This window comes from Anas acuta, chromosome 27 (genome assembly GCF_963932015.1).
Source record: "Anas acuta chromosome 27, bAnaAcu1.1, whole genome shotgun sequence".
Lineage (NCBI taxonomy): Eukaryota > Metazoa > Chordata > Aves > Anseriformes > Anatidae > Anas > Anas acuta.
Genome location: NC_089005.1, coordinates 4,682,864 through 4,703,384, shown reverse-complemented (window position 1 = coordinate 4,703,384; position 20,521 = coordinate 4,682,864). Strand labels below are relative to the sequence as shown.

Here is a 20,521-nt window from a genome sequence, read left to right as displayed (position 1 = left end):
GATCTTGGAGGTCTCTTCCAACCTTAATGGCTCTATGATTCTGTTATATGTCAAGGAGATACTATATACAAAAGAGACATTATATACCAAATACTCAGAGACATTAGTACCAAATCTGCTCCATATGTTTCATTTTTTGACCTTTTATTTTGGAAGGGGAATTGCTGCTGGAGAAAAGCTTTACTGTCCCCTGCGAGGGAGCAAGAACAAGCCAGTAATCGTCTAATGCAGGGAAGAGACTAGGGAGAGGAATGCTGCTCTGAAGATGCTCCAGATGCTCGTGCAGAGTTGTCATGGGCACGATGCTCCCCATAGCCATCTCCATGGATACCTCAGTGCTGAGCATTGGAGATGCAAGTGTTGCAGAAACTACGCTGTTAGCTTAAAAGCTGCACGCTCTCTCTTACCTGGTATAAACAAGCAGCATTTGGGATGATCCTAAAGGTTTATCCCCAGGGATGCTGGCTGTTTTTCAGCCAGAGCTTGAAGGCAGCTGAGATTTGCAAATGTTTTATTTATAAAAAACTGAGATTTGTAACATCACTCCTCAGATGCACTGTTACAGTGAGTGTACTGGGGTGCAGATGCAGCTCTTTTATTTTTTTTTATTTTTTTTTTTAATACAGTAAAAACAAACAAACAAAAACCTACACATAATATTCCTGTTTTCAGAATCAAGCCAAGATTATCCTATGGGCATGACTTTCTTAAAGGGAAAAAAAAAAAAAGCTACCTCCCATTAGTCCAGCATGGAGATAAGGAAGTTGAACTTTGCTTGGGGTGTGGAAAAAATCATTTAGAATTGTGTTTTCTTCCCTGGATAGCAATTATCTGTAAGCAACAGCAAAGACTTCACACCATAGCAACATCTAGGTTTTGCCAACCAGTTAATATATCTACAATTGAGATGTGGTAGCATGAGTGGCTGAGCTGATACATCACAGCCTGCAACTCTCCTAAAGGAGAAATTCCTTATTTCTATCTCCTGCTAACTCCCACCAGCAATCAGCTGTAGTGTAAATGCCGTGGCTTGCAGCCTGCTTGGAGAAGGCTGGGACAATAAAAGTTATGTTAAATCTGTTCAGAACAACTGTGGATTAGGTTACAAGGATAGAAACATGTAGGCTTGTCAGGGCTTCGAGTTGGTATCTAGCAGGGCTTAAGGAGGATGGAGGAACATAAACTTTGCCAAGGGACCAGGAAGATTGCTCACACCAGGCTTGGCACAATGTGGTATCTTGCAAGCAAAGCCCCATCTGCAACCATTAAATAGGAAATAATAATCAATACTAATAATAAAACACGGTTTATAATTCCCAGGGTATTTTATTGTCTGTATTCTGGCCAGAAACATCTGCACCATTCAAAATATTTTTATGGTATCAATAGTCCAAGGATTTTGTCACGTAAAAAATAAATTAAACTGGAGCAAATCTTCTGGGACTTGAATTCTCACCAAGCTCAGCATGTGTGGGAGCTGGAGTTATTCTGCTAAAGATTCCTCAGGTCATCCATTGCACAAATATCATGGGAATATCATGGGGACTGGGATGAGAATGAAGTTTGGAGTAACGTTTTGCTGCAGCTGTTTCTTCTGGAGATGCTACAGTTTTATTTTTTGGAGATATTTAAAGGAGATGATGAGAGAAGTAGATGTAAAAGGACAAAAGTCCTTTTTCTGGAGAAAAAAGAGGTGGGTGTTCCTTGAAAAATAGAAAGGAATAAAAGGAAAATGAAACAATAGTAAGACCTCATGTTATTTTAATTCCAAAAATAGGCTGATTGTAGTACAATTGACTGCAAATGCTTTTCCTGTAATTTTTTTTTCCTTAGTTCCCACCAGTTCCTTATTTCTGGGACTAAGAAAAAGGGATTTATATCTCAAAATAGCTGTTGGTGAGGAACTGCACCTGGGCTAGCGCCAGAGCTCCTGCTGCTGTCTAGTCATTGAATTATTGATCTTCTGTAGACATTTCTCGGGGTCAGTCATAGAGCACAAGGAAGGTGTGCCAGGTGAGGTGCTGCAGGGGTTGAATTTCAAGAGAGAAGATATGAGAAGGGAAATGGTTTAATGGTTTAGTTAAATGCACAGAACACAGATCCCATACAAAACAAGATAGAGGAAAAAAAAAAAAGCCACACCTCTGATGAAGGAGATAACCACTTTTTGTAAAATACTGCATCCAGGAGCTGGAAATAAGTCATTTCTAGTCCTTATGTTATCAATAAATGAGCAAGGGGAAGGTGTGTCAGCCTACAGAAGGGACTGTATGGGGTCTGACAGGGATGGAGTTCACTTTCACCACAGCGTTGTGTTCTGCTCTTCTAGCTAGATCAGTGTTGATACCTCACCAACATTTTGGCTCCTGCTGACACAGAATCAAGGCTGTCTCTTGAGCCCCTTCCTCCCCCCATCACCCCCCCCGTCCCCAAAAGACAGTAGGCTGGGGCTAGGCAAGAGCTCAACGGGACATCACTGTTGCAGCCAACCTAAACTCACCAAAACGATGCTCCATATTACATAATGCCATGCTCTGCAATAAAACCTGGGGAAGTGAAAGCAGAAGGGTGTGTGTGTGTGTGTGTGTCTTGTTATGGAAGTGTCTGTCTTTCCAGGCAACTGCTACATGTATTGAGGCCCCTCTTCCCAAGAAGTGGCCGAACATCACTTTATCATAGGAATTAGAGACTAATTTTTTCTCCATTTGGTTCTGTGAAGTCTTTTTTTTTTCAGGTGGAGTGAGAGAGCAGGCCATTCGTTGGTGGGAGTGGAGGTGTCCATTGGTTGTTAAACCACTGTAGGAAGCCCCTTTGAGAAGGAATCAGAAGTTATTCATAAACCTTATGACCTTTCTTCAGCTGAGGAATCATTAACCAGCTTGTCCTCATTTTTTTTTTTTATTTTTTTTTTTTTTTTCTAAAAACTGAAAAGCCCCGGCCTATTTGGTTTAGAACAATTTCCTGGATCATTCATTGGTTATATACTACTAACCCAGAGATGCAACCAGTCAGGTTTTAAATCTGTCTATCTACCAAGCAGGAAACAGCACTACAGTACTTCTGACCACGCATATTTATAACAATCATCTCTCTTGAGATGAACTCCTCTGTTATTCATAGCTCATCTGTGTGGCACTTCATTTACTATAGTCCAGCTACAAGAAATAAATTGGTAAGAAGAACAAAGGCTCCTTTGTTTGCACACCTGTATGTTTTTTTAATCAATGGATCAGCCCAAGAAATATTTTCAGTTACTTGCCTTTTCAGGTAGATAAGCCCTTTGCTCTTCTGTACCATATACTGAGTATATTTTTATTTAAAATGTAGTACTCCTGTTGAGAGGGGCTTAAAAACATGAGGTATGCCTTTCCTTTACAATTTTGTAAGAATTACATGATGGTAAGCCTTCAAAATATACCCAGAAGGTTCATAGATGTATTTTCTAATTGAATTCCTGGTACTAACATCTCTTCTCTGTACCCCACTGTGGTACCACTGCCTCTCCTCTCCACCAGCCTTCCTCTGAAGACAAAATCACAGAATCATTAAGTTTGGAAAAGACTTCCAAGATCATCTGGTCCAACCATCCCCCTACCACCAAAATCACCCACTAAGCCATGTCCCTGAGCAGCAGGTCCAACCTTTCCTTAAACACCCCCAGGGATGGTGACCCTACCACCTTCAGTTCCAATGCCTGACTGCTCTTTCTGAGATTTTTTTTTTTTTTTTCTGTTCTTTTTCAACCTGAACTTCACCTGGTGCAATTTGAAGCCATCCCCTCTTGTCTTATCACTAGTTATCTGCGAGAAGAGGCCGACCCCCAGCTCCCCACATATTCCTTTTAGGTAGTTGCAGAGAGCAATAAAGTCTGCCCTGAGCCTCCTCTTCTCCAGACTAAACAAGCCCATTTCCCTCAGCCACTCCTCACAGGACTTGTGTTCCAGGCCCTTCACCAGCTTTGTGGCCTTTCTCTGGATATGCTCCAGGGCCTCAATGTCCTTCTTGCAGTGAGGAGCTCAAAGCTGAACACGGCACTTGAGGTGTGGCCTCACCAGAGCAGAGTAGGCACTTAGCCATGTTGAACCTCATGCTGTTGGCCTCAGCCCCTTGACCCATCCTGCCCAGGTCCCTCTGCAGGGCCACCCTACTCTCCAGCAGATTGACAGTTCACTGCAATTTGGCGTTATCTGCAAACTTACTGAGAGTGCACTCAATTCCCTTATCCATATCATCTGTAAGGATATTAAAGAGGATGAGCCCCAACACCAACCCCTGGGGAACACCACTCATGACCGGTTGCCAGCTGGAAATGATTCATTTTAAAGAGAATTTTTGCTGGTGACACCACCACACAGTTTTTATGTGGGCTGAGGACATCCCATTGGGTTCCTGCAGAAATTCTTTGGGCTTGCACTCACCAAAGCCCTTCTTTGCAAAAAGGCTTTGCAATACTGACCTCTGCTGGCAAATACTGCATTGAACCAGATGGCTTTGGGCAGCAACAACCTAAATAATGCATAACATAGGTATTTTATGCATTATTGCTGGCTTTGGGTAGCAGTAATCCTTTAATAATGCATAAAATGGGGTATTTCCGTGTCAGTTACCAAGCAGAGAGTATTTCAGTTAAGGAAATGCAGGGAAATCTTCACTCACTTTGAAGGCATGGATCTGTCAACTCCTTAATAGATTTCGTAAATAATCACTTGCTGGTAGGGTCAAAGTGCTTTAAAGATTATGGAGCATACTACAGAAATTTTAGACATTTCCTACCACAAAGCCATAAATGCTGTAAATTGGAAGTCAAAGGCCCCGGCTGTGTTTCCTTGTGGGGAAGCAGCTTCCGAACCACAAAACATATGAAACACATACTATTTCAGCTAGTGGAGCTTGAAAACGATCCCCACCTCTGGCAGGGTCTCCTACCCACAAAATTGAAGACTCAGCCAGATTTTTTTTTTGCCTCCTGCTCCCCTCACAACTTACATCTAATTCATTTTAAGAGGTGGGATTACTTATGTCTCATCTTTCAGGCCTTGGGCAAAGGGGTTTCCTGCTTCCTAAAATCCCTGCGACCACCACAAGGGCTGCTTTTTTTCACCAGCCTCTTCGAGGACTACCAGAAACACCAGCCAGGGCAAAGCAATGATAATTAATGATCATAAATGCTGGTGAATATCTCCAGTGCACTGAGGACCCAGCCTGGAGGGCCCCAGCCCACAGGGGTTCTGGGTCTCTGTTCCTGTGACTCCAGCACAGCTCCACCAAGGCCCCTGCCTGGGTCTGGGTGGATGGAGCCGGGGTCCTGTGGGTAGCTGGGCCCAGCCTCGCCACCTCTTGATGACACCCTGCCCCAGAGTCCTTGAGCTGCCACCTACCCTTGGCTGCAGAGCGTTCCCAGCCCCGGAGCTCCAGAGGCCACCATTCCAGGGCCTCTCCTCCCTGGGACGGCCATGGAGTGCCCCTGTCTTGGCCTCTCATGGCCCTCGTGGCCCTCCCGCAGCATCTCCTCAGCCTTCCCAACCCGCAGCTCCCCTCAGCCCCAGATCTGGAGCCCCTACAGCCATGGCCTCACCCCCACTGTGGGCAGCCTCAGCCCTGGGAGCCTCTGAGGAGGCAGAGGGGACTGTGGGCCTAGTGTGCTCCCCTGAGGGGCTGCATCCCTCAGGCCCAAACGGTTCCCTACAAAGACCCAGCACTGGTGATCGCAAAGAAAAAAAAAAAAGGCAGGTGGTGGTGGGTTTAGCATGGGAGGGTTTAATGTACTCCATTCCTAGGTCCATCCTGGGAGCAGAGAAGCATCGCAGTGTGCTGCTGCAGGAGGGCGGCAGGGAGTTGGGTGTGCATCCCAGCAGGGTCTGCATATGCAGCAGGAGCACCAGTGGTCAGCGGGATCTGCGCGGGCACGTCCTGGTACCCTCCATCAACCAGGCTCTGGGGGTGTCCCTGATGAATGCTCAGACACTGAGGAAGAGACGTCACAGGGATCCGGGGTCCTACAATGCACAGACGCAAGTGCTCCTGTGCCCCAGAAGGATGTACAGACCCCAAGGTCACTGAGGAAGGGTTGTTGGAGGGTCCTGGATCCCTACAGCACAGGGACACAAGTACCCTGTGACTGGGAAGGATTCTCAGACCCTGAAGGACACTGAGAAATAGATGTCAGAGGGACCTGGAACCCTACAACACTTGAGTGTCCTATGGCCAGGAAGAATGCTCAGACCCCCAAGGACACTGAGGTGGAGGAAGCCCTGTAATGTTTGCACATTAGTATGACAGGCAGGAGCTCCTGAAGCAAGTGCCCCAGGTCTCAGCCTGCCACCATACCTGGCAGAGCCTGGCCTAGAGCTTGAGTGCTGTGACACGTGGGATGTGGAAAGGACAGGTCTCCTCTGACCCTGTAGAGCTGTAGAGGGAGAAGGAGAAATAATCAGATGGTTGAGGAAGAGCACACAACTCCCCTCCTTGCATCATCTTAGAGAGTCTGCCCACCCTGTGCCCACTGTTTACATGAGTCTGTTGCGGATGGGGCGGAAATGTTTGGTGAGCCTTATGGCGAAGATGATGTTGGGGATGAGGAAGAAGGTGCAGCATCCCAGGCTGAACCAGAAAGCATTCTGCAAGGAGAGAGCACACAGGTCCTGCTTGGCTGTTCAGGGAGAGGCAGGCCCAGAGGGGTCTGGGGAGTCTTGTGTTAGCTGGTCCTGATGTGGGGGCATCAGGGCTGCTGTCAGCTTCAGCTGCACTGAATATGTGCCACCTTGGGTAAGGGCATCCACAGAGGGACCATAACCACAGGGTCCTTACCCAAGGGTCAGCAATGCGGTCACACAGGATCACCCGCCCATTGTCTAGGGCCGTGGCAAGTGGCTGGCATGAAGCCACATCCTCCCTAAGCTGGAAAAAAAAGTGAGGACGCAAAGTGTAAAATCACTCCCAACTCAGTGAGATGCAGTCCGCTTCCTCAACTCCACAGCAAAGGCGTGCACTTACCGTGTGCCCAACCCAGTGTAGGTACTGTGCAAAGTACCTCAGCTCCTTCCTTGTGAAGCAGCCAATCTCCTGAGCAGAGGGAAGGCAGCATGGAGGTGAGGCTTGGAAATGAGGGCTGGAGGTTCCAGGTGCTCATTCCCTTCTTCCAGAGCCTCTTTACCGCTCTTCCTTTCTGGCTGTGGGGAATTTTATCCCCCTGAGGGCTCATCCAGCCCTGGCTCACCTGCCGGAGGATCTGCTGGGCTTGCAAGGGCAGCTGGGCTTCCACTGCGGCTGTGGTGGCCAGTGTAGTCTTCACCCGCTCCTGGAGAAGCACATGAAGCACAGAGCACCCTTAGAGCAGTGAGCATCACTGGTCCAGTGGGACAGGTGCCCCAGGTGTGTGGGGAGTGGAATGTGCAGAGTGATGCTTAAAATTGGGTCTGATAGTTGGTAGGCAGGGAGAGAGAAAACTCCTGTCAGGGAGTGGGCTAAACAACATGGGATGGCTCTGTCAGGGATGCAGCTTTGAGTGCTGCAAGGGGGTTCTAATTTGCAGCAGCAAAACTGAGTCACTGAAGAAACCAGTCCTCCTGGGGTTACATCTTTCCTGGTCTTCCATCACCCTATAAATCACTTCTGGGATGCTGGGTAACAAGACCCATATGGCACTGCATATTTTTTGGAGCTGAAAATAGTACCTGGAGGTGTGGTGCCAATTGAGAGAGGAAACGGATGCTTTCTCCCAGCTTCACCTGCAGAACAGAGAGGTGAAACAGCTGCAAAAGCCATGTTCCCCCCTCCACAGTGACACAAGATGCCCGTCAGACATGGACTCACCACCAAAGCCTCCTGTGTTTGCACCGTGGAGTTTTGCATCTGCCACAGCGCTTGGGCTTCAGTAGCCAGCCGCCCTGCCACTGTGCCATTCCTCTGCAGGGAACAGTGGGATGAGGACAGCCCTCTGGGCATGCAGGTAGACCCTGCTGCCTGACCCACCACTCACCTGCATTTTCTGCAGCCCCTCCAGGCTCCTTGCAAGGCCAGGGAGGCTGGTCTGTACCACAGGGATTTTCATCTGGAGGAAGATAGATTCATAGTCTGCTCGAAAACCAGCCCTGGAACGTGACTCCCTGTTGGGCTGACCGCAACGTGCCCACCACTGGGGGGACCATCTCCCTGTCAGAATCCCCTCACCTCCTCCTGGAAGCGTCCATAGTCTACCTCATCCACGCCACTGCGGGCAAAGGTCTCCAGATCCTGCCTGCCCTCACTGCGGAGGAGCCGCACATCGCCAAGGTGCGTTGTGAAGTCACCCAGGCGTTTTTGGAAGTTGGCTGTGTACTGTGGACGTGAGACAGGGGGATGCCACAGGTTTGGGACCAGGTACCTCCATCCCATTAGCCTCAATAAAGCTCTTGCATTCCCCTTCCCAGAAGCTCTGGTTGAAGCCAGCCCTCACCTTGGGGGTTTTGAGGTGCTCATCCAGGTTATAGGACTTCTCAAGCTGCAGCACCTCCCACAGACCTGCACCACTCTTGCACTCCCTGCAAGACAGTGGCAGCATCACCACAAGCCTCACACTAATTAGGGGCAGAGGTGGTATCCTGTGAGCACCTACCGGTAAGTGGTGCTGAGGTTGGAGTCTCTCCTGAGGTTGAGCTGGTGGGTGAGGTTCATGGATGGAGGCAGGTTCCCAGGGGTGTCAATGAACTGGGCAAAACAGTAAGAAAAAGAGGGGTAGGGTGAGACACAGGCACTCCCAGACATAATTTTGGGGTTGCTCTGCCCTCACAGGTGCATGCTGGTGTACCCCATCCCATCTGGAGCTAATCTTGCATGTGTTTGTATGATGTTGGGAAGGGAAGCAATGGAGAGCCCTTTGCATGGCCCTGCCTGTTTGTGCATGACTGCAGTATAAGCCCTGGTGCCATTCCCAGCCCCACAGCAGCATGTCACCAGTCACAAGCACCTCAGAGCACCCCATCCACCCCCAGTGTCCCCAAACACCCAGGGGATAGGGGTGAAGGTGGGAGCGCTGTCACTCCAAACAAATTAACCAGCACAAAGCCAATTTCACGCTCCTGTTGCAAATCCAGCGGCCTAATCCTTATCTTAATATTTTGGTTTAGGATAAGGCTTTCCAAGCAGGGTTCAAGGAGAGGAGGCATTTGTAGGCATCTTGGTGTACCCAAGCAGACGTGGATGGAGTGATGGACAGATGCATGGCTACCCACCTTATAAATCTCCTGGTTGACCCAATTCCTGCAAACCAGTGTCTGGATGTTGCCCCCAACCAGGAACGTGGCAAAAACCAAGAGGATGAGGAGCCAGGAGAACAGGAAACCCAGGCCTACGCCACTGAAAGAGGGAGAGGAGGCACGGAGGCACTGCTGACAGCTTTGCAGACCTGAGCAGGCTTGCGGCAACCTGCCCAGCCCTGCGGCTCCTTCCTGCGCCTGGGCATGCTGGCTGGGCGCGGGAGCTGCAGGATCCCAGGGAGGAGCAGCTTCTCCCAGACCCGCTGGCGCAGGCGGTGGCTACAAAAGCCTTTCTGCTCAGGTGGCTCCAGGTTCGTCCCTTTGCTTTTGCTTTTTGGGGTAGCATGAGATGGCTACAGACCCCTGGGACCCAGAGGGATGCTTACACCATAAGGAACTTGGCGCCAGCTTCTCCTCGGCACTCGTAGTCGCTTGGGTCCTCCCGCTTGGAGAGCCCGTATGTCCCCAGGGCCATCCCCACCACGTTGCAGGCAGTGATGAGGAGGATGATGGAGCACAGTGCCATGCCCATGATCCACCTGGAGAAAGTTGCAGCCTCACAATACCTTCCTAGATATGGCTCATAGGGGCTCAGCACCCACCTCCACTGCACCCCCAGAACCCATTTGTGTCACCTGTACCACTCGAAGCGCTCCACCTCACGGAGGAAAGGCTGGCTCCGGTTCTCTGCCTTCAGCAGGGCCTCACTGACATGCCAGGTATAGTCAGGGAGGGGAAAGCCATCGGCAATGCTCTGCACCTTCTCTGACATTTTGGTCATCTCCTCCCGCAGCTCTGCAGGACCAAGACCATGGTGAAGGGGGTCTGTGTGTCCCATGCCACCTCCCTAAATCCAGATTTACCCCACGGAGGGCAACACTGATCTGCATGAGGGTCTTGCTCACCCTGAATGACCTGTGCCATCCTCTCCACAGCCAGCTCTGGGATAGAGTTGAAGGTACCGTTGCCCTGTGAGGAGAAGAGAGGGTAGGAGCAGCTCAGATGGGGCTGCCTGTGAGCACCAGGCTACCCCACTTCAACCCCATCTGCCCCCACCTGCCGAATCATCTCTGCAAAATCACTTCGGGGCAGACCAGCCAATGTCTTCAAAACCTTCTCCACTGAGGGCACCTAGGGGGTAGGAGAAAGCATCCCATGAGCCTTGTTGGTGCCAGAGGGGTGGTGGCATGGGGACCAGCACCCCGTCTCACCTTGCTGTAGTCAGCACCCAGCTCCAGGCTCTGTGCCCTACCCAGGATGCTGGCGCAGGAGGTGCAACGTGGGTCGTCTAGGAGTGCGACCACACGCTGCCGCTGTTCGCGCAGCACTGGCTCCAGCTCAGCCCGTGCTGCTGTCAGCACCCGCACTGTCTTGTCGAGAATCTGTAAATGGTGCAGCGAGGTCTGTAGGTCTTAAAGAGAAAGCCCAAGGCTAGTTCTTACTGCTCCACTTGGCCACCCCAGTCCCTGGCAAGGCTTTGACAGTGGCCCAAGGGAGAGCCATGCTCAGCCATACCTCCTGCCCTGTCCTTCAGGTCTGCCAGTGCTGCGTAGGTCATTGCCTTCAGCTGTGCATGGATGGAGAGTCCCACGCTGCGACTTACTCCTGCAAGGCACCATGATACCATCAGCTGCTTGTCCCAGCCCAGGCTGGGGTGCACTGGGAGACTGTACAATGCTTACCTGCCAGGTCGGAGATTATCTGCTGCCGGGGCACTTCAAACTGGTCTACCACCATCTGCACACCCTGCAAAGAGAGAGGAACTGGTGTACGGGGGCACATGGCAGTAACATTCTCCAAGATATTACTTTGCCATTAAAAATGCACCAACTTCACCTGGCCTCCCAGTCTGCTCCACCCTGGGATAGCAGAGCTGCTTGGGGACCCACCTGGGGGACATTGGCAATGTGCTGCCGCAGTGTGCGCAGTGTGTCTGGAACAGCACCAAGCCCTGGCTCCATCTGCTCCTTCACCCGCTGGTTGGTGACCAACGCACAGATGGCACTGGTCCTGCCAGGGACAAGCAGGCAGTGATGGGGAGATCCCACAGAGCAACCCCATCCCTGTCCCCATAGGCACAGCCCACCCTGAGATGAGGGGGGACAGTGGTGGAGGGCTTTAGGGCACTCACAGGATGATGAGGGAGGTGATGGAGAGGCAGATGAGGAGGCAGCGGCGCCGGCAACCCAGTGAGCGCCGATGGGCACGCAGGCGGCCCCCACACCGCTGCTGGCTCCGGCAGTAGCAGAAGCACAGCCCAGCCACTGGAACAGTCACAGTGAAGAGCAGAGACACTGCAGCACAGATGATGTAGCCGAGCTCATACTGCACGACCTGTGTGACAGCAGAGCACAGTCAGCATAGTCACATGCAGATTTTGGGGAACTCCATACACTCACTGTCACAAATTCCCCATCCTGGGCAAGTGCCACCACCATGGCTTCCCTGTCCCCATGTCCCCGCTCACCTGTGATGTCTGAACTGAGCTGGGGTCATTCAGGGCTGCCCTGAGAAGCTCTGTAAAAGAAACCGTGGTGGCAGTGAATGCCCTGGGGGCAGCTCCCATGTCCCACAAGATGCGCCCCCATCCCTCCCCTGGCAGTGTGCCACTCAGTGCAGGGACAAAGCAGTTCAGACCCCACTGACCATTCCTAGGTAACTAGCACAGGGATTGCAGAGGGGCTCCAAGGGATGGTGGCACCCACGGAGGTAATGTCATGGGTCCCTGGGAGACTCACCTGTGGGCAGAGGGTTTTGCTGGATGAGGTCCAGGTAGTGTCGGACTAGGCTGTAGAGGGGGTCGAGTGAGCTGGGCACCCGGTGCAGTGCTGGTACCCGGATTTCGGCATGGGTGTCGGTGAAGCGGAGAATGCTGCCAGGGCTGCTGGGGTGGCATTGCTGGGTGCTGGCCGGGCGCAGCAGCACCCAAGTGAGGAGCAGCCCGGCTGCCTGCATGGCTCCAGTGGTGAGGAGAGAACCAGGCGGCCCCGTCAGCCTGCGAGCACACGGAGGGGCATGCCTGGTCCTGGCCGGCTTCTCTGAGTGCTCTGGGAAACCTGCCTGACAGGTCGGCTGCTGTGTCAAGCCCAGACGCTGCTGCGGCTGCTCCCCAGGGCTCCCTGGGGCATCTGGGCTTGGTTGGGCTGTGCAGAGGTGGGGTTATGAGCCACACAGTTTTCCAAACCATCCCAGGCCTGTTTTACAACCACTGAGTCCCCCCAGACCCCACCATCCCCATGGGCAGCAAAGCCCCCTCACCCTGGGCTGGAGGAGTCCCCAGGGCTGCATCCTGCAAGCCAGAATGGGCTGAGCACCAGTGGCAGGGATGGCTGGAAGCAAGGCAGGCTGCTTCCTCTGGGAGGCAACGTGCAGTGTGGTGCAGTTCCCCCCAAGAAAAGGTGCTTTTTCCCCAGCCAGGGGTGCTTGCAGCACCTTGCTGGAGAAGATGGGGAACACCAAGTGCTGCTCCTCACAGCCCTTCTGGGAATGAGATGCACAATGGACTGGAAAATCCTGCCCTGGACATACAGGCTTGACTGAGTCCCTGTCCTGGGACAAAACTCCCAGGACTAGAAAAGCATGGAGTCAGAAGAGCAATTACATGCAAGGCATCTGTATAAGTCTGTATGTCTGCAAAGCAGCCCCAACCACCCCCGCTTCCCTGTACCATGGGAAACACTCTTCCTGCCACTCCCTGAGTCTCCCATGGGTGTCCATGACCCAGGGCTATTCTCTACCCATACATTGACTCCCTTCCATGGTGGCCATCCCCACACAAATTCATGGGGTAGGCAGGGGAAGCAGGAGTGGACTGTGTTAGGGCACCCACTGCATTAATTCTATGAATGATTGCAGGCAGACATTAAAAAGTGAACAAAAATTATTCAATAATATATTAAACTGAGCGATTGATATGGGAAATGACAATGAAGAAGAAAAAAAATCCAATCCCGGAGATTTCCCAACCCAATAATCATTTACTATCATTTACTATAATAATAATATAATAATAATTACTATAATAATCATTTACTATCCCAAATATTTCCCACTTCCCATGCTAACAATTCCTAAACCCAGTGAGGATTGTTGAGGAGGGGCGACTTTCGGAGTGGAAGGGATGGGGCTGGTGGCAGTGGCCCTTGGACGGAAAAAGGGACGGCTTTTGCCCCAAAACCCAGCTCCTTTCTATCAAAAGCATCACGTCCTCCTCTCTTTCTTGGATTTGGCTATGACTTTAGGAATCCCTGCAATCCCTGCAGCTGTGTCCCCTGCCAGCTTCTTGTGTGCCCCAAGCATCCTCGCTTGCAGGGCAGTAGAAGATGCAGAAAAGGCCTTGCCTTAGTGGAAGCACTGCCCTGCAGGAGCTCCAACATCCCTCGTAGCAGCACGCTGTAGCCCCCAAATGCCCCCGAAACGGCACATTTCAGCTCCTGGGAAGGAAATGAGCTCGCTCAAGGGGAGCTACCCGCTCAAGGCCCAGGTGTCTGTGAGGCGGTGTTGGCAAGGAGTCCTGTTGTGTGAGTCCGTTCTTTGTGGGTGCTCCGTCCCCACAAGGCTTGCTTTGGAAGGCCCAGGAGAGTCTTGTGGGCACTGGCCTGGGGTCCCAGGCTGAGCCAGCTGCTGCCTGGCAATCAGGGAGGCTCGCTCGGTGTCTTGGCTTGGGTTTGCGTGGCCAGGCTGTGGGAGCGGGGGGCTGCAGGGCTGTCCTCTGTGAGGAGAATGCAGCAGCTGCCCCATGGGAGCTCAGGGCCGCTTCCAGGAGGCTCCTTCCAGGAGGGACCCACCCGCTGCTGCCCAGAACGCAGAGCAAAAGGATGATGTTTGCGCCTGGGGGAGAGCCCATCTAAGAAAGGGAACAAAAGCTGCTGCCCAGCAGCGTCTGGCTCAGGGAGGAGTGGGAAAGCTCTGTGCAGCCCCCAAGGGCCGTGCAGCAGGAGGCCGGAGGTGCTCCAGGCTCCCAGCAGCAGTTCCCCTGCGGCCTGTGCAGGGAGAGGCCCCTGGTGGAGCAGGCTGTCCCCCTGCAGCCCATGGGTCCCCCGTGGAGCAGATCTCCACGCTGCAGCCCCCCTGTGGCTGGAGGAGCCCCCGGTGGAGCAGGTGGCTGTGGCCTGGAGGAGGCCGCGGCCTGTGGAGAGCCCCCGCAGGAGCAGGCCCCGCGCTGGACTGGAACAGGCTGTGCTGAGCCTGCTTTGCCCGTGACGCTCCTTGGGGAGTGATCTCCCTGTCCTTCTGGCAGCCCTTGAGCCCTTTCCAGCCTCTTTTCTCCCCTTGGCGTTGCAGGAGGGGCAGGGAGAGAGCGCTTGTGCTGGAGCTCAGCTGCCCAGCTGAGGAAAACCACCACGCTTTGCTCTCTCTTGCCGCTGCTGCAGCACGCTGGTAGCAGCCAGCAGCGTCTGTTCTTCGAGCCTCAGCAAGCCCACAGCATCTTCCTTGAAGGGATCCCTTTCCTTCACGCCTGCCAGGCGCCGCCTCCAGAGGCTGAGGGCTTGTGCCCCCTTTGCAAGCGCTTGCTCAGTGCCCCCTTCCCCAGAGAAGGATCCCAGCTGCTTGGCTTCCCTGCCCTCTGCTGCCAGGCTCCCGCAGCTGCTATCCCAGCAGCGCAGCAGCCAGCTGACAATGTGCTCGCCTGGAGGACAGCTGCAATCTTGTCCCATGGCTCGCAGCTCGCCCAGGGATGGGGATCACCTGCTTGCTGCTGCTTTGCTCTCTGCTCTCCTTTCCAACAGCCTCCTGTTCCCTGGGATGGCCCTACCTTGGGGGAGCCTGCCTCGCCTTCCTCTTGCTCCTTCCGCTTCTTGGGAGGACTTTCTGCCCTTCCGAAACGAGATGACTTCTGCATGCATTCCTTCCCCTTGTGTGTATTGCCGCCTGAGACAGCACCGGGGTAGTCCCCGGAGCCAGCTCTTAGGGCCTGTGCCAGGCTTGGAGGGGCTGCAGGGAACATGCCAGGGGCTCGAGGGGCTGCAGGGCGAGTGACAGGGCTTTGAGGGGCCTCAGGTCCCACCGCAGTGGTTGAAGTCGATGCAGGGAACATCAGAGTTGTTGGAGGGGCTGCAGGGACAATCCCAGGGCTTGCAGGGGCTGCAGGCTGCGTCACAGCTTTGCATCAGGTAGAGACGCATTTTCCTAGAACCAGACATTTCCTCCTGAAGGGGCGGAAGAGCATGGGACGGTCTTCAAAATGCAGAGAGCAGACCCCGGCAAAGGTACAGCTGCTGCTAGGAAGTACATAAACTTTTTTATTTTTCTGGTTGTTAACATTGTTTCACAACAACAGATGCAAAGATGGATCTTGAGTTGAGGGCAAAGGTGACCTTGGATCTGAAGCACACAGGCATTCGCTAATGTCCCCCCATCCTGAGTGAATGCGCAACGACTCGGAAGGAAAAATAAAGTCCAAACCAGTGCGTTGTGATAAGGAGAGTTTAATAGGGTAGAAAAGGAAGAGAAACAAACAAAATAATAAATAACGATATGTACGATTTATAATATATTAATATATAAAACTATTTAATACTATTAAATACTAATAATTTTATAATAAGAAAACAATGCCATACTGTACAACACAGTCAATAAAGTGGATTTAATGAAATAAATAATAAAACCAACAAATTAAATGAAAATTAACAAATTTAAATTTAATAAAAATCAAACCCATTTTTCCCATAACAATGAATTCCTATCCCCATCATCACTTCCCATCCCACTGATCATTTCCTATCCCAGCCACCTCCCATTGCTGCTCCCAAGGCTCAATTCCCAACTCCCATTCTTCCATCCATCCATCCATCCATCCATCCATCCATCCATCCATCCATCCATCTTCTGCCGTCCGTGCTGGCCATGCCCACATCCATGCACGGCCTGAGCATGGGCAGCGGGAGCGGGCTGCATGAAATCCCCTTGGCATCCCAGTGCAAGAAGAGCTGCAGGCAGAGGCCTTGCTGAGTGACCACGTAAGGAGAGGAATTTAATCCAGAAGGCAGGAAAGAAGAGCAATGCCCTGAAAGAAGAATCAAGTCTTGTCTCTCAGCCCTTTGGTGTCCCAAGCAGCAGTTGCCATGGGCAAGCTTTCCCAGCCCAGCCGCTGCCAGCATCTCCCCAGCTTCCCATTGCCACCTTCCTCGGTGAGCCACGCATTTTCCATTGCCCCCGTTGCCCATCCCTGAGAGTGACAAGCTCATCCCCTAGCTCCAGCACGAGAGAGGGGAGAGGGCAAGCGAGAGGGGCAAGGGCTGAGGAGCGTGGCTGAAGCTGGAGCAGGTGCCTGCAGAGGTCTCTGTGCCTGCCTGGGTGCTGCGGGGGCCGTCGAGGAGAAGCCCGAGGTCGGTCACGGGTAGCCGTAAGAGTAGGCTCTGGCGTGGTCCTTCTGCCGCTGCACGAAGAATTGCACGGGGCCGATCTTCATCTGGTGGGCCGCCCGCTGCCGCTCCTCCTGGGCCAGCTTCTTCAGGCGCTCCCGCTCGGGACGCTGCTGCGGCGTGATGGGCACCGACTCCTCCAGCGTCTTGGCCCCGCTGGCCTGGGGACAGAGCCTGTCCTGGGGCCGCACGGCACGGGGCTCCCCACTCGGAGTCTCCGGCAGCAGCCGCGCTCTGCGGGGAGCTGGTGCCGCTGCTCCTTGCCCCCCTGCAGCCCCCGGGCTTCGCGCTCTCTTCACCGGTGCCGTGGTGCTGTTGATCGCCAGCTGCTGCCCGCTGCTGCCTGCTTCCCTGCTGCTGCCAGCCACCGTGCTGCTGCCACGCGTCTTCCCCTGGCACGGTCTCTTGCGGCCTTGGCCAGCCTGGCCCAGCAGCATCTTCCTGTCCTTGCGGGGGGGGTTCTCTGTCGTCGGCCTCCTGTGCTGGCAGCTCTGCGCTGTCCCGGGGGTGCTGCTGGGCGCGGGGCGCTTGGCCCCCCGCTCGGTGCCGGTGGACGCAGGGGCAGCCAGGGGGCTCTTGAGGGGACCCAGGGGGCGTTTGGGCAGGGGTCTCCTATGGTCACTGCGGCCCTTGGGGTTGGGGTGTTTCTTGGGGGAACTCGGGGGGGATTTGGGCTGGGCTCTACTAAGGGCACTGGGGACCTTGGGGTTGGGGCGGGTCTTGAGGGAACGCTGGGGGGGTTGGGGCAGGGCTCTACTAAGGGCACTGAGGACCTGGGTGTCAGGGAGGCTCCTGGGGGGACTCAGGGGTGGACTGGGTAGGGGGCTCCTAAGCACACTGGGCAGGGGACTGGCTGCAGGGCTGAGGGGGGGGCTCACTGCTGGCACGACGGGGGACTGCAGCGACAGCCCACCCTCAAGCTTCTCGGGGCGCACCCCAGGGCTTGAGGGGACCTCACCGAGGGCTCCTGTGGCTTCCAGTCCCTGCGTGCTCGGCTCCTCGATGTCCTCGCAGAGGTCGGGCAGCTGGGAGAGGAAGCGGCTGAGGGCAGGACTGCTGGGCAAATCGGGGAAGGCGTCCTGGGGCTCCACGGCATCGAGCCAGCTGAGCAGCTCCTCCATGTCGGGGATGGGGATGTCCAGGTGGGCCAGGAGCTCGTCCTGCACGTGCTGCAGCTGCTGGCTGTCCCCTGCCAGCTCTGGAAAGGCCTCGGCCAAGGCATCGGGGCCCAGCTCGGGCAGCTGCGGGGGCTCCTCAGGCACCTGCGGGGCTGTCGCCGCTGAGGACCAAGCAAGAAAATCCCCCAAGACGGGCGATGTCAGCTTTCCCGTGGCCCCTGGGTGTGGGGCCACAAGCGGCCGGCTGTGCCAGCCCCAAACTCACCGTCGGGCGTCGCCGTCTGGGTGCTGGCGGTCCTTGGAGCCTGGGCAGGCTCGGGGGGAGTGGGGCTGGGCAGCGGGGGCCCCTGGTCCTCGCTGAGCCCCACGGCGTGCAAGCAGGGCTCCGGCAGCTGCCCCCGGCTGCTGCTCAGGGTGCGGGGCGTGGGGAGCGCCTGCCCCCGCAGCGGAGGCCCCGGGACGAGGGGTGGCGGGGGGTTGCGCTGGGCGGGGGCCTGCAACAGGCAGGTGCCTGCGGGGTGCAGGAGCTCCCCATGGAGCACGGCCCTGGGCCCCAGCCCCAGCGCATGGTGGGGCACCGGTGTCCCCGTCACCATGGGCTGTCCCCACTGATGGACGGGGGCACAGGGAGGAGCGGTGTGGGGGAGCTGCCCCACGGCGGGGAGCTGCACCAGCTGCAGCTGGTGCCCCATGGTTGGGAGCTGCACCAGCTGCAGGTTTTGCCCCACAGCGGGGAGCTGCCCCACAGCAGGGAGCTGCCCCACGGCGGGGAGCTGCCCAAGCTGCAGGTGGTGCCCCTGGGCTGGGAGGTGCCCCCCAGGTGGCAGCTGCACCCCGGCGGGGAGCTGCAGCACCTGCCCCTGGACCCCCGGCACCACGTGCCAGACGGTGGCCTGGGGCAGCGCGAAGGGGAGGGTGGGTACCTGCAGGGGCTGCAAGGGCAGCGCCGTCGCTCCGGGGAGGGAGGGCAGCAGCCAGGCAGCCACCGTTGGCGGCACAGCTGGGACGACGAAGGGGGAGTTTTGCGTCTGCGCAACCCGCAGAAGCCGTCTGGGGAAACCCTCTGTGGGAAAAAGGGCGCTGGGCTGAGCTCTGGGGCGCTGGGCTCGCCAGCAGGGCCGCAGCCCCGGGAGGAGCGGGAGCCGGCTGCTGGACCTGCCATGGTGGCTGGAGAGTGGGGCGGTTGCTTGGGGAACCCGCGCAACGGCCGTTCCGTCCCAACGGCTGACCAGCCCCTCGCCGACATCTTGGGGAGGACTGCAGGCTTTGGAGCCAAGCAGGCTGCCCAGCGCAAGACTTGGCCATCCCCAGCAGGCTTGCCCTCCCACGCAGCACTTGCCATGCCCACCACGCTTCCACACCGCCTCTTGCCCGTCCTGAGCATTTCCCAGCCCAGGACCAGCTTTCATCCTCATGGTCATTTCCCATCCTGACAAGCTCACAAGATAACAGATTCCCATACAAAACATTTCCCATCAACACAAGCAGATTTTTCCCTTCATCCAAAGAGATCTCGTCCCAAAGAATTCCCCTCTCTTGGAGGACTTTTCCAAGTATTTCCTTCCCCAGGGAATGGTACCCACCCCATTCAAGACTTCCCATCCCAAGGCTTTCCCATCCCAGGAGCCATTGCCCATCCCAAGGCTTTTGCTTCCCAATGCTTTCAAACCCCGGGCACATTTCCCATCTCTTTCATTGCCGAGCCCAATGCCTTTCCACCCCAAGGAAGTCTTCCCAGCCCAGCAAGGATTTCTCGGCGCACTCATCCTTTCCCAACCCATTCCCATTTCCCACTTTCACCATCCAACACACAGCTTGGCCAGCCCACAGCTCTAGAGAGGGATTGGGACGATGCTGATAGACACAAGGTCACGGGGAGTTGCTGTGCTGACGATTGCTCTTTCTTACAGATCAACACAGATCCCCAGTCCCAAGGGCGCCAGGCAGAATCTGGCCAATATGTAGATTCAAGGCTCTTCCATTTCCTACCGGGAAAGAAAGAGATCTGTGCGTTTCTCTCTCTCCACCTCCAGAAAAAGAGAGGAAGGGGAGAGCGCTAATGAACAGGAGCATGCTCAGCTCAGCCACCGGCATGGAGGCTGCCCGCTCCTCAGCACCTCGAAGCAGCAGCACCTTCAAGTCTCCTCCTGCAGCAGCAGCACATCAGTGTCTCTTGTCCCACCAGCAGGACAGTGGCGTCTCCCATTGCACCATGCCGACCTCCACGCCTCGAGTGCCAGCAGCAGTCCTCAATGCGAGCTGGACGCTCGGGGCACTTGTGGCCACCCACCTTTGTGAGCTCCAAGGCTGACAGGGACTCTCTGCTGAGCTCCCACGGCTCTCAGGCGTCCCGCTGGCAGAGCTTACGGCGCTAAGCTGACTGCCAGGAGAAAAGGCTCCCGTGAAATGGCTGCTCCACAACGCCAGGAGCAAGGTCTGCTGGGCTGGGGGTTCGCAGGGGAGCTCGGCCTTGGGCCTGGCAACTGCGCCTGGGAGCCAGGGATTGCCTTGGCATGCAGCTGGACACCTGGGCCTGAGAAAGCAAGGTCTCTTTCAAGACGCTTGGCACCATCGTCACCCAGTGGCTGTCTCAGGGCGACGAGAGAAATACACAGCATCTCTTGCTGCCCTGCAGTGCTGCTGTCCTATGCCCTTGGGTGTCTCCGGGATAGAAAAAGGGACGGATTTTGCCCCCAAACCCAGCTCCTTTCTATCAAAAGCATCACGTCCTCCTCTCTTTCTTGGATTTGGCTATGACTTTAGGAATCCCTGCAATCCCTGCAGCTGTGTCCCCTGCCAGCTT

General features: G+C 54.9%; 1 protein-coding gene across 1 annotated transcript; it reads right to left on the bottom strand.

The window, feature by feature from the left end:
- Positions 1–5,743: 5,743 nt before the first annotated feature.
- On the bottom strand, positions 5,744–12,347 carry PROM2 (prominin 2). The gene is made up of 24 exons (XM_068662334.1): positions 11,972–12,347; positions 11,701–11,750; positions 11,365–11,567; positions 11,123–11,243; positions 10,916–10,979; positions 10,749–10,838; positions 10,445–10,644; positions 10,290–10,364; positions 10,139–10,202; positions 9,869–10,028; positions 9,620–9,772; positions 9,210–9,333; positions 8,594–8,685; positions 8,435–8,519; positions 8,170–8,316; positions 7,979–8,050; positions 7,813–7,905; positions 7,674–7,727; positions 7,217–7,297; positions 6,994–7,062; positions 6,808–6,897; positions 6,511–6,617; positions 6,328–6,406; positions 5,744–5,996 (listed from the first exon to the last, which is right to left on the bottom strand). Exons 1-23 carry the CDS (start codon positions 12,186–12,188, stop codon positions 6,343–6,345), a joined length of 2,475 nt encoding a protein of 824 aa, XP_068518435.1. The 5' UTR covers positions 12,189–12,347; the 3' UTR covers positions 5,744–5,996; positions 6,328–6,342.
- Between the last annotated feature and the right edge of the window lie 8,174 nt (positions 12,348–20,521).

Excerpts from the sequence above, each read along its gene's own strand:
- PROM2 (XM_068662334.1), bottom strand. The coding sequence starts at position 12,188 with ATGCAGGCAGCCGGGCTGCTCCTCACTTGGGTGCTGCTGCGCCCGGCC. Across the intron at positions 11,568-11,700 it reads GCTCAGTTCAGACATCACAG|GTCGTGCAGTATGAGCTCGG; the intron begins GTGAGCGGGGAC and ends GCTGTCACACAG. Across the intron at positions 10,645-10,748 it reads CCTGAAGGACAGGGCAGGAG|ACCTACAGACCTCGCTGCAC; the intron begins GTATGGCTGAGC and ends TTTCTCTTTAAG.